Raw genomic sequence first — 14384 nt, 5'->3', positions numbered from 1 at the left:
ATTCTAGACCATGATCGTTATGGGGGTGGTAGTGTCATGGTGTGGGGAGGGATCACACATGACAGGCGAACAGATTTGATTATTGTTAATGGAAATTTGACTGGCCAGAGATATCTGGACCAAATTTTGCGTCCTGTCATTGTTCCAGTGGAGAGAAATATTGGCAGAAATTTTGAATTTCAAGAATACAATGCCAGACCACATCGCGCTCGGATAGTCACCGATTACCTACGACAACAAGGCATACCGACAATCGACTGGCCCGCTAAGTCCCCCGATATGTCCCCTATAGAGCACCTGTGGGACGTTCTCGGGCGGAGAGTGTACTCCAGGGACCCAGCACCCGCCAACATGGCCCAGCTTGCGGTAGCCCTTCAGAATGAATGGCGGGCAATACCCAGGGCAACCATACGTACATTAATCAACAGTATGCCATCAAGGTGTCGAGCATGCATCGCCCAAAATGGTAGACACACCAGATATTGATATACACGCCCCAAATTGGTTTTCCAGACGTTAATCGAAATAAAACATTCACTATCATTTCACCTGTTCCCTTATTTTTTGTCGGTAGTATATATTGTTTAGCTTGGAGATTCTGTTCTAGTTTAATTCCATAATGCTCTAAAATACATCGCAGAGTTTCTAATTTCTCACACACTATTCTAAACTCACCCCTTATCTCGTGCTGTTTATTTTCAGCAGGCCATATTTTGTCTAATCTAGACATAATCTTCTTGACTTGCTATCTTGTTTCGAGCTGTGAAAATATAATATGTATAATTTATTGATGTATTAACAATAAATATCGGAGAATGCTCAGGTAAATATTAAACTGGTGTGGTGTTTGATTTCGGCTGTTAGCAATATTGATTGTTTTCAGTAAATGTTCAGTTGAGAAACACTTGATGGCAAGGGTGGGAGGAGGGTTTCATAATACAATAGTAGCACAGTGTATACCCTCCTGAAATGGGATAGAGAAAACACTGTAATACATGTTCATGTTGACAAAAAAGTACAGCTGAATTATAGATTTATAATTCACTGCAACAAAGGTAACAAAAATAAACAAAGTCTGACTGTGAAATTGAAATTGTCACAGTTGTGCAGATGGTAAATTGAGGTAAAAAGAAAGAAAGAAAGAAATGTTTTATTTAACGACGCACTCAACACATTTTATTTACGGTTATATGGTGTCAGACATATGGTTAAGGACCACACAGATATTGAGAGAGGAAGCCTGTTGTTGCCACTTCATGGGCTATTCTTTTCGATTAGCAGCAAGGGATATTTTATATGTACCATCCCACAGACAGTAAAGCACATACCACAGCCTTTGATATACCAGAGTTGGTGCACTGGCTGGAATGAGAAATAGCCCAATGGGCCCACCGACGGGGATCAATCCCAGACCGACATTTTGGTTAGTATGTCTGCATGAAAAAGAAACAAAGCCTGCAGTTTCATATAATCATGTATTCATGCCTTTGATTAGGTCTGTGATGAATATGAATGGAAGGTTGCTGTTAGGTACACTGAATATTCAAGTGTATTGTCACATTTTTATAGTTCATTTGTTTGTTTTGTTTAACAACACCACTAGAGCACATTGATTTGTTAATCATCGGCTATTGGATGTCAAACATTTGGTCATTTTGACATAGTCTTAGACAGGAAACCCGCTACATTTTTCCATTGGTAGCAAAGGATCTTTTACATACACCATCCTACAGACAGGATAGCACATGCCACAGCCTTTGATATACCAGTCGTAGTGCTGGAATGAGAAAATGCCCAATGGGGCCACTGACAGGGATCGATCCTACACCGACTGCACATCAAGCGAGTGCTTTACTACTGGGCTACATCCTGCACCCATCTTTATAGTGACTTCACATAAAGCTATATGTACACATTGGCAGTCTGATCTGTTAGCATAGGTGTCGGACTTCCATTTTTGTAGTTGGGCAGGCTGGCTTTTGCCCGAATTAAACGAAAATGCCCGAATCTGCATAATAACATTATTGACAAACAGCTACATGTATATAGGGTTGCATTTTTCATGGATTACAACTAATGTTGAGGGTAGAATGATGGAAATACATGGTAAACAGGTCTCAGGTTAGCACATTTTGCCAGAACATCTGTATAATTTTTGCCCGAATTTGAGGTTTTGCTCCAGCACTTTTGGGGGGCAACTGTCCCCCCCCCCCCCCCCCCCCCACTGCCCCCCTGTCCCCCTGTCTCATACACTTATGTCTGTCAGTCATAAATGCAGACTATAGAGTTCCTCAGCTGGCTGACTGGCCTCGGTGGCGTAGTGGTTAAGCCATCGGTCTACAGGCTGGTAGGTACTGGGTTCAGATCCCAGTCGAGGCATGGGATTTTTAATCCAGATACCGACTCCAAACCCTGAGTGAGTGCTCTGCAATTAGGCTCAGTGGGTAGGTGTAAACCACTTGCACCAACCAGTGATCCATAACTGGTTCAACAAAGGCCATGGTTTGTGCTATCCTGTCTGTGGGAAGCGCAAATAAAAGATCCCTTGCTGCTAATCGGAAAGAGTAGCCCATGTAGTGCCGACAGCGAGTTTCCTCTCAAAATCTGTGTGGTCCTTAACCATATGTCTGATGCCATATAACCATAAAATAAAATGTGTTGAGTGCGTCGTTAAAATAAAACATTTCTTTCTTTTTTTCCTCAGCTGGCTGAGCCATGGTTTTGCCTGTACTTGTTTATGCAGCTGTTTATCCTTTTGTATTTTACATGGGTAGATCTTGAAGGAAGTGTCTTTTCCAGCATCTGTATACCAGACAATGTAGCTGTTGAAAAAAAGCATTACTTGACAAGTTTTGTTTCCTCGTGCACAAAGCTGCTCTTATGACCCATTTCAAACTGACAAAGACATTCACTTATTTATATGTTACATAATAATCTTTCGAGAATAGAAGAAACAGTACTGTGATTTTAAATTTTTAAGTTGAAAAAAAGTTAACAAAATAATTATTTGAATTGCTGTTTGAAATATTATAATAGTTTATATTTTAAGCCAAATTATTGTTTTTGGTCAGTAGAGGTTTTAAAGTTGCATAATTAACCAACACTATTTGCTTGAAAAAATTGTGCCCAGGGACAGGGATTTTATTAATATGCAGTAGCCAGTGATTTTCATAGCAGAATCACCTATTTAATAAATGTTCGCTGGATATAGAGTTACAAAATTAATGCATCCCAACCGAATATTGATATTTTTGTAATTTAATTTGCATACAGTAGGAGCTGGCTATAATTTTATTTTCACCAATTATTTCGATTCTTAATGACATTACAGCATGTAACCCAATTAATTTTTGCAGCCAGAATTTTGCCGTTTTTCTTTCTTATTATTTTCGGTTTTTCAGTTTAAAATAAATGTTTTAAAAGATACAAACCTTCCTACCACTACAGATATAATAATGCATGTAAATGGTTGGGTGACAGCAAATTAATCATTATTATTAAAGATATCTGTCTTGGTGCCAAATATACAATTTCTACATTTCAGCTTTAGCTTCCTTCATTAATTTTAACTTATTTCCGTGCTTATATCCAGTTAAGGTTCAAGCATGCTGTCCTGGGCACATACCTCAGCCATCTGAGCTGTCTGTCCACGACAGAGGGTTAGTGGTTAGTGATTAGTGAGAGAGAAGTCGGTGTAGTGGCCTTACACCTACCCACTGAGTTGTTAAACTTGCTCTGGGTGGGAGCCAGTACCAGGGTTCGAACCCAGTACCTACCAGCCTTATGTCCAATGACTTAATCACTGCACCACCGAGGCCGGTCTTTAGCTTCCATTTAAAAAAATATATATAATGTGACAGGTAGTCACACCCATCTGCCATACACCTGAACCGCTTAACTGGCTTTAGTCTCTAATTGCAATTAATTGTAGTTAATGTAGCACAAAGAGAGAGGTAATTAATAGTCAAGCCTAGAGCGCTGACTGCAGCACCTGTTCTTCTCAATCAGTTTTCACCCCTTGAAGGCTTACTTGTTGGTCTGGGGAAGAAATGGTGCACCTGTTTTATTCTGGCTGCCGCCAACAGGTATCACCCCAAGACATTTCACATGCTAGTTATATATATATATATATATTTATCTTATACTGAATCTACTTAGTATCTTAAATGCAATATTGAGAACTCTATACTACATATTTGTTCCAGCCAGTGCACCATGGCATGACTGGTATATCAAAGGCTGTGGTATGTGCTATCCTGTCTGTGGGATGGTGCATATAAAAGATCCCTTGCTACTAATGGAAAATTGTAATGGGTTTCTTCTCTAATTAAGACTGTGTCAAAATTACCTTAAATGTTTGACATCCAATAGCCAATGATATGAGTCACATTTATAAAGCCTGTTTTTGTCTTACACACATGTAACTATATACATCTACAGTGCTTAAACACCTGCATTAAACAGACGTTTTGTAAATTTGGCCCTGTAATTTTCTCTTTTTTTTAAATTTCAATTTAACAAAGTAATAAATTATTTAAGACGCTAAAAGCACATGGACAAATTGTACACACCTTATGGTGTTCATTATGTTTCACAGGATATTTTTTTATCCAAAATACGTTTTGTTGACTAAGATCAGTAAGCACACATGCATGCAGTGCCCTGCAAAAGACTTCTTTTAAAAAAAATTAAAAGTCAATGCAGATGTCACAGTAATCTGCGATATGCACTGATTAATTGCCAGCATGTGTTGACAAGCCTGCACCTTAATACAGGTATCTGGTGAATACAGGTATCTACATGCACTTGATAATAAGAAAATTAATTTCGAGACTGGGATAACTGTATATATTAGCAGGTAAGCTCTTTATTATTAGTGTAGAACAATGATGAACATGTTGTATATATTGTACACATGACACTGAGATACACTGAATTAGATACAAGTCATAAACATCTGTTGGGTAACAGTAAATAACAGTTGCATAATATTTGATGTACGCACCTGTATGAACTTTACCACTGGGCAAATTAGCATTGTTAGATGATTAATACGTCACATTGCATTGTTATTACCTGCTGCAGGTATGGTTGATAGAAATTGCATAAAGCTGTTAGGACCTGTATTCAGCTGGAGGGTCTAATGTAGAACAGTTTGATAAACACAGTTATAAAAAATTACATCATGTATTAGATACTTGAATTAGATATTGCATTTACATATTATTGTTGTTTTTCTCACAGACTTTGTTTAAACAATATTTATTGCCGTTAAAAGAGTTAGCAGTTTGAGGATTCGCCAACAGGAATTAGCCTTGATCTCCCTCACACACTTAAGTCTTAAGATGTTAAAGATTGTTTCAATACTTATATCTATGCTGTGAATATATCAGTACCTGCATAAGAAAGGTCATTAGTAGAGGGGGTGCACATGGTTCCATGACCCACCACCCAAATGAAGTGCCCTTTTTAAAAAAAACCATGAATTCATCATTCACAATATACAACACTAAATTGCTCTGAAAATGGATCTGTCAGCATCTTTATTTCAAAATGTTCTGGGGAGCATGTCACCGAACTCCCTAGAGACCACACTCACTTTGGGAGCATGGCTCATTTACCTTCATCAAACAAAAAAATGCCCCTTTTATAATTTTGTGGCACCCCCCCAATCCCCTCCCATTACCAAAATCCTGAATCCATCCCTGAAAGTACAAAATGTATTTGTTTTGGTTGAAGGGAAAGTAATATTTGATTGATCATGTGCTCATTGGGTGTTTAATACACTAGGACATGTATAGTAACAAGCTCTGTCATTGTCATGGTATATTGAGTCCATCTGGAAATATGTTCACGTCCTGAAATAGGAAGTAAATATGGCCTGCTGTTATTTTTATTAATTACCAGCAAAAAGAAATATGTCCTGCGGAAAGAAAACATATGTCATGCTGAAGACAGCACGGGTTGAGGGGAGGGTTTGGGATAGCATGGCCAAACATCAGATGAGATACTTGTACATATACACCAGTCTTATGAAACATTACATGCAATTTCTTAGGTGAATATCAAGGTCACCAGCTAGGTCTTAAAGGCATATTGTCACAGACCACTGACCTAACAGTTTTACCTTAAAAAATATATATTAGGTCTGTCCCTAAATGTACTTTATTCAGCCATCTACATAACAACCATATTCCACTCATTGAGGATATATTGTACAAATAATTGAAATATGGCAATGGTCCATACTTAAAAAACTAAAATTGTGGAGAGGGTTGACATGGATTTCACTCCATCATGGTTCAGTTAAAGTGATGTGATAGCTAGATTTGGTTTCCAAAAATCAATGTAATTTTCCTTTATTATAAATTTTTAGAGAAATAAGATCCTTAAATCCATGACAGTATGCCTTTAAAAATGGACAGCATGGTTTTTGCTTTTTGTAGGCTGCTATATCTATTCCTGATACATGTACCACTGCGCAATATATCCAAAATATGAAGTACATGTACCTCGGAAGATTTATTATAACCTTAACACTAACCCTAACTCTAATGTCAGAACTTGACAAATAATCAGGGTCCAACATTTCAGTTGTGATGAAATTACATTTAATTGCATCCGGAATGTATTCTTGCTTATATCTGTAACCTCTGTGTTTGTTTCCCTGTATCTTGCCCTCCACCTCTGCACCCTTTGTGTCTTCACCCTCAATCTTTAACCGGCCTCGGTGGCGTCGTGGCAGGCCATCGGTCTACAGGCTGGTAGGTACTGGGTTCGGATCCCAGTCGAGGCATGGAATTTTTAATCCAGATACCGACTCCAAACCCTGAGTGAGTGCTCCGCAAGGCTCAATGGATAGGTGTAAACCACTTGCACCGACCAGTGATCCATAACTGGTTCAACAAAGGCCATGGTTTGTGTTATCCTGCCTGTGGGAAGCGCAAATAAAAGATCCCTTGCTGCCTGTCGTAAAAAGAGTAGCCTATGTGGCGACAGCGGGTTTCCTCTAAAAAAATCTGTGTGGTCCTTAACCATATGTCTGACGCCATATAACCGTAAATAAAATGTGTTGATTGCGTCGTTAAATAAAACACTTCTTTCTTTCACCCTCAATCTCTCTCCGTCTCTGTCTGTCTGTCTGTGTCTGTCTATCTGTCTCTTTGTCTGTCTCTCTGTCTGTCTCTCTCTCCCTCTCTCTACATGTATCTCTCTCTCTCTCTCTCTCTCTCTCTCTCTCTCTCTCTCTCTCTCTCTCTCTCTCTCTCTCTCTCTTCTTAACTAGTGACACTGTTTAAGGATTCACATTCAAGATGTAGGTCACAGTTGCCAGTTTGGATTGTCTAAAAGTATTTCCAATATCATTTATAAGAGTTCAGACGTAGCTCATATTACAGTACACCAATGAGTAATTGCATAAAAACTTCAGTCTTGTGAAGTCCTTCAAATGGATCTGCTATAGTCTGGCGAAGTCCTTTAAATGCATCTGCTCCTACATCAAATTTAAGTTCTGATTTTGTCAGTTTGCATGCATACGTCCATTAAAAGTGCATTGCATGTCACCTTGGCATATTATAACATAATTTACTCATACAAAATTCAAATGCAAGTGAAAAAATGTTATTGCTGTCATTGGTTATTGACTACCTTCATATTGGTGGCTAGCTCTGGTGAATTGTTATCCTAATCATATATAATTAAAATGGGCATCGGTCTGACCTATACTGTTTCTGGAAGGAAGGAAATGTTTTTATTTAATGACACACTCAACACATTTTATTTGCAGTTATATGGCATCAGACATATGGTTAAGGACCACACATATGGAGAGAGGAAACCTGCTGTCGCCACTTCATGGGCTACTCTTTTCAATTAGCAACAAGGGATCTTTTATATGCACCATCCCATAGACAGGATAGCACATACCACGGCCTTTGATGTACCAGTCATGGTGCACTGGCTGGAACGAGAAATAGCGCAATGGGCCACTGACGGGGATCGATCCCAAACCGACAGTGCATCAAGTGAGAGCTGTACCATTCTGCTACACCTCTCCCCCTCTAATGTTACTGAAGCACCACTCCGAAACCTTTCAAGACCACTTTATAAAATGTTGTACACATATCAGTCTAGTGGTCTAGTAGTGCCTTTTGCTATGAAGGAGGTTTTATTTTTCTTATTTTTGTCTGTTACCATTGGAAACAAATAGCCAAATTTACTTTTTCATTCACTGTTTCTGGAGCAGAACTCCAAAACCGTTGAAGATTGAGAACTTCCCAAAACTTTGATAACATGTCAGTCTAGTGGTCTAATAGTGTCTTTTGTTATGAGAGTGTTTTTATTTTTGATATTTTTTATTTTACCATGGAAAGAAATAGCCAGAATGACAAAATTGACTGCTACTTTAATGGTGATGGCCTTCTTATTGTTTTTCTGCATTTAGCTATTTTTGATACATATATGCTATATACAAGTCAAATGAGAGTGGTTTCTATTTCTTTAACGGCCGGGAGCGGGGGAAGGGTGAGGGGGCGATGGGTTATTGATGAATATGTGTTCTTGTTACCTTTAACCTACTTGTCATTGCATACATGTTCTTTAAATCAGGAAAAAAAAATTCAGGTAGCATCTTCTATAAAGAAACATTATAATTTTAAAATAATCATTCTTTACATAAATCTCCTTTTTATAGTGCACATGGTTCATATTTGTGGTTTGTATAATCTAGATGGGTGTTACAAGACACCTAAAACTATCGTGCACCTGGCAGCGAGAAGATGAAATCATTTGGTAATATGTGTATGAAAATTGTGAACTTTATCAGGAATAGATAGCTTTTATCTTTATGTGCCGGTTCGTACATCCTGCAGACTGGAGCTGGGAGATGTTTCAGTTTGTCTTTGGAGTGATGTGAACAGCAGGCCATTCGTCCCAGCAGGCTCGTTCCTCTTGAGATGCTCAGTCATGATAAATCTACAGGCAGGCAGGCATAAGCCTATCTCGCCAGATACAGTTTACCCCAGGCAGGTCTTGCAGGCCAGTGCTAATGCATATATATATATATATATATATATATATATATATATATATATATATATATATATATATATCCACCTATATTTGCTTTTGGAGGCAAATGAGCCAGGCTCCAAAAGGGAGTAGGGTCTCTTAGGGAGGTTTGGGGACATGCTCCCTAGAACATTTTGAAATAAAGATGCTCACAGATCCATTTTCATGGCAGTTTAGTGTTGTATATTGTGGAAGATGAATTCATGTTTAGCCCAGGCAGCTAGGTCTTGCAGGCAGTGCTAATACATATCCACCTATTTTTTGCTTTTGCAGTAAGTTCATGTGCTAAAAGGATGGGAAACAATTTATGGATATATATAGGTAAAAGATAAAGTTTGTTTTGTTTCACAACGCCACTATAGAGCACATTGATTTATTAATTATCAACTATTGGATATAAAACATTTGGTAATTTGGACTGTGGTCTTAGAGATGAACCCCACTACTTTTTTCTGTTAGTAGCATGGGATCTTTTATATGCACCATCCCACAGACAGGATAGCACATACCACAGGGGTCGATCCTAGGCGAGGGCTATACCACTGGGTTATGGATAGAGGCAGGCCTCATATTTTCATTAACTCTTAAAAAAAAAATTATCCACACATTTTTGTCTTGAATTTAAGACATCTCTGATGAAGTTGTAATGGATTATGCAAAGATGGGTGGGTGGATGCACACATGCATACATACACAGTTTTAAGTTGGTAAAGGAAGCAGGGAATGTTTTATTTAATAACCAACTCAACACATTTTGATTAAGTTTATATGGCATTAGACTTGTGGTTAAAGACCACAATAATAATGACAAAGGAAACCCGCTGCCACAATATAATTGACTACTCTTTCTAATACTTAGCAGCAAGGGATCATTTATATTCAGACAGGATAGTACATACCACAACCTTTTTAACACAAGTTATAGAATGAGAATTGGTCCAGTGAGCCCACCAAAGATGATTAATACTAGACCAACCTGACTCCCCTCTCACTCCCTCCCTCCCTCCCTCCCTTTAAATGGATGAAGTAAAAATAGTGTTCAGTCAGATTTATAAAATGCTTTACATCCAATATGCTCTATTGGTGTCGGTTAAAGAAAACAAAGTGACATGGTAATGGTGGGAGGAAGGTGCATTGCATGTTACTTTATTATTTATTTCATTTTAACTTATTTTCATGCTTATATCCAATTAAGGTTCAAGCACACTGTCCTTAGCACACACCTCAGCTACTCGGGCTGTCTGTCCAGGACAGTGGGTTAGTTCTGTTGTTAGTTGGTTAGTAGTTGGTGAGAGAGAAGAGGGTGTAGTGGTCTTAATTACACCTACCCACTGAGCTCTTAAGAGCTTGCTCTGGGTTGGAGCCGATACCGGGCTGCAAACCCTGTACCTACCAGCCTATAGTCTGATGGCTTAACCACTGCGCCACTGAGGCTGGTGTTTCTTTAGTAGAATCTTTTATGGAGAGTGATCTTAAGGTATCTTAAGCTTCCTTTTGTTCCTAGCATCAGTCTGCGTAATCTATTATCTTCAGCACTGATTTGTTAGCAAAGTAATTGTCATTACCACGCTAAAACCTTATTGGAGTTTTCCATTTTCATTGATTGACATATAGACCCCGCCTCCATTTCAGGCTGGATGAGTGTGTGACTGCAGGCCTCATTCAGTGTTCCCACTAAAGCGGCTGGCTATATTTAGCTAAGGAAGAGAAGATGGCCAACCCTGTTTGTATGTGTACTAGTGACTAACAACATACATGTCAGTCCCACAGCACTAGGCTTTGGGATAGTACAGGGGAAGTGTTGTCGTTGTCTGTGACATTCCAGGCTTGACCTGACAGGCGTAAAATCCTCGCTCACACAGTGTTAGGTGGGCTGAGACAGATTTACTTACTGTTGGGACAACAATAGGATATTCATTCAAACTGCTCCACTTTAAACTTTTTTAACTCTGAGTAGCAGGACTTCCATGATGATCCTGTGTTACATAACCGACTGTGTTTTGTGTGTTGTGGGCTAATCTGATTACTGGGACACCACTGACACTGTGATATATTGTTTTACATTCAAAATCTGGACCATGGTTTGAAGGTTTATGGGATTTTACTGGATGAAGCAAAGGTGTCTTTCGCTGACATACATAGATCACAGGTTCAAGGTGTGTGTGTTCAGCAAATTTGCTGGTTTATTATCTTTAAGAGAGACACACTGATGTGTTTTCTTTAACCTTGTTGTATATTTTTGAAAAGGTGAGAAGACCCTTTTGTGATTCTTTTTTATCAAAGTTCTTTGCTTGGTTTTGAAAGAACTCTCAATTGTATGTTGGAACACACACAGACAAAAGTTGAGCAAAGAAAAGCTATAAAATTGTGCGAAGTTGTGATATATATCGTTAAACGGCGAAAAACAAGTTAAACAGAGGCGGCCAACAGACTCAAAACACGTAAATGTTTTTTCGCGGTTTTCCGAGGTTCCTGTGAGGAGTTTACCGATGTTTGTGTTATTGTGTGGTAGGAAGACACACAAAGTGGGATAATGAAGTGCTCGTGAACTTGATGGGGAAACATTGTTCTAATACTGATAAGGGAGATAATATGGAGGACCAGCAGAAGTCAGAATCGGCCAGTGAGGTACGGTATTATCATAGTAAAACAAAAACAGTCTTTTGTAGTTGGTTTTGTTTAACGACACCACTAGAGCACATTGATTTATTAATCATCGGCTATTGGATGTGAAACATTTGGTAATTCTGACTCGTAGTCATCAGAGGAAACCCGCTACATTTTTCCTAATGCAGCAAGGGATCTTTTATATGTACCATACCACAGGCAGGATGGCACATACTACGGCCTTTGATATACCAGTCATGGTACATTGGTTGGAATGAGAAATAGCCCAATGGACCCACCGACGGGGATCAATCCCACGCCGACTGCGCATCAAGCGAGCACTTTACCACTGAGCTACGTCCCACCCCTTGGTTATAATGAGCAGCACTAAACAGTTTATTTTAAATACATCAATACTAAAGTGTGTAATATAGAGTGGTTTTACTATATATTTATTATATGTAGAATAACTGCCAATTTATTTAGTTTGCTAAGTCTTTCTTAGTAAATTTGAAATATTCTTCATTTAAAAAAAGAGAAGAAAGAAACCCAATAAAAAACAATTAAGTTTAGTGGGTGTCAAATAGTATTTTAAAACGGTGAAAATGATCTCATTTGTGAGTTAAAATAAGTGCTAGCTTTAAATGATCAAATTCATGGTACAAGCATATGTCAGTATACCTGGGCCCCGTTATGTGAAGTGCTCTTTGTTCTAAAATCACGTTAAGTGTGTAATGTAGTTAGGCCTAACTACATTACACACTTACGCAGGCTTTCTGCCAGAAAATAATTTGAGGATATACGTAATAAAAACAACAGATCATAAGTGCCTGTCTTAGGTGGTTATGGGTTTTAAATCTTTTGAAAGTAGACACTGCATTTCATATTCTTTGTTTATTTAACGACGCACTCAAGGCCATTTTCTACACGGTGGTAGGTACTGGCGTCGGATCCCATATGGGATTCAGGATCCACACAAACCCTGAGTGAGTTGCTCCGAAAGGCTCATGGGTCGCCATTAAACCATTCGCTACTCAGTGATCCGATTGGCAGCAAAGGGATGGTTTGTATTTGCTGCTTCCCACAGACAGCGAAAATAAAAATCCATGGCCTTTGTTGAACCAGTAGTATGGAGTGGCACAGCGGGTTCCTCTCAAAAGTCTGTGTGGTACCTTAACCATATTTCCAAAATTTTAGGGTACATAATTTTACCCTTTTGTACTTCTGGCTGAAACCCTTGGAGTCGGTATTTAGCACTAAAATTTCCCATGCCTCGGGATGGTGATCCGAACCCAGTAGCCTACCATGTGTACCTTGTAGACCGACACAATTGTCACGACGCCACCGAGGCTGGTTTGAGTGAATAGAGACATGCATGTACTACTATAGTGTTCCAGATCATAATCACAAACTTGGGATTTGTTTGGATTCATCCAGGGGTTGTTATCCTATCCCTGTTAATAAATGTGTCTGTGTCTAGTAGCAGCAGACAGATAAGACCTGGTTTTTTGTGTCGGTGTCTGGGTCTCCTGTCAGGTGACAGTTGCAAGATGAGAAAAATATGCTGGCCTGGCAAGTTTGGATGTGGTGTTGTTACTGTGTTGTCAAACGGCGGCCTGTCAAACCTTTCATGGCAGAACACTTTTACCTCACACGGCCATAACCTTACATTATATGGCCACAGTTTTGCATAATAAAACTTTATAGAGCTGCTTGTCTAACAATTATGCTGATGTGGCAGATATTGTTAGCAACTTTACAACAGTTTATCCAGCTAAATTACTTTGAAAGAAAAACCCAATAACCCCCCCCCCCCCACACCCACCCCCAACCCACCCAACTGCATGATTTTTGAAAACATGATTACTTAATATTTACGTAAAATACTTATAAAATAAAATATGTGTCTAGGACTTCAATGGTGAAATGTTATTAATAAGTGCATTCCAGCCACTTGAGTCATAACTTGTGTCAGGAAAATGTTCAGTAAGTGTATGTTAAAATCATTTAATTTGAAAATTTCAGTCCGTTTTTAAATTAACTGATTCACTCAGACAGTTGTTTATAAATTGCCTAGTATAGTAAATATTTAATTCAACTTACAAATTGACTGGGAAATATGGCTATTTATTTGACAGATTGACTGAAATGCTTTTAAGGAAAAAAATTTAAATTATGTGCCTATCATTATATTTGTTATATATATAGTCATTTGTCATATGTAGACTCATTTCATAAAAATGGTTCCATCTCATTTTTCACCAGTATAAAATGTTTTATTTCCTTACACTGTTTTTTAGTATTATATTTTTAAGAATATAATATATAATCCATCAATCTGGTTATAGAGAAAGTAGAGTTTCTTTTTTTGTTTGTTAATGGTAGTTTTAATTTAAACATGGACATTGTGGATGGCTATCATTATATATATATATATGGCACAACGGACATGAAATCTCAAAACCTCTGTTCGTTATTTATTCTTGTATTTCAGTTGTCTCAAAGCTGCTTTTAATTTTGAAACAAACAACAAAAAATTAAATAATGTAATGCCTTTTTCATGAAAGAAGACTTTAAAAAGATAAACTTCATGTAATACCTGTATTATAACATCAGATTTAAAAAAAAAAAAAACAACTATAAAGGACATTATCCATGTGAGCATTTTTTGATGCGGCAACTGTGAGGTTACAATTTTGTTTTTTAAA

General features: G+C 38.2%; 1 protein-coding gene across 3 annotated transcripts in view; it reads left to right on the top strand.

Moving 5' to 3' along the window:
* Positions 1–14384, top strand: part of LOC121388774 (enhancer of filamentation 1-like) — a 69832-nt gene that overhangs the window by 18082 nt on the left and 37366 nt on the right. Inside the window, exon 1 of one of the 3 annotated variants that reach the window (XM_041520269.1) lies at positions 4785–4858. The exons of 1 other annotated variant lie outside the window; for it this stretch is intronic. Coding sequence is in view for 1 of the 2 variants with exons in the window: in XM_041520268.1 (XP_041376202.1) it covers positions 11623–11697 (75 nt within the window). In the remaining variant the exon portion in view is untranslated. Of the gene's footprint in view, positions 1–4784; positions 4859–10731; positions 11698–14384 lie in introns of those variants that run through there. One more of the 3 variants, XM_041520268.1, reaches the window with a different exon arrangement.

The sequence above is a fragment of the Gigantopelta aegis genome, chromosome 14 (genome assembly GCF_016097555.1).
Source record: "Gigantopelta aegis isolate Gae_Host chromosome 14, Gae_host_genome, whole genome shotgun sequence".
Lineage (NCBI taxonomy): Eukaryota > Metazoa > Mollusca > Gastropoda > Neomphalida > Peltospiridae > Gigantopelta > Gigantopelta aegis.
The sequence above is the reverse complement of the archived record's forward strand: the minus strand, read 5'-3'. Positions and strand labels throughout refer to the sequence as shown.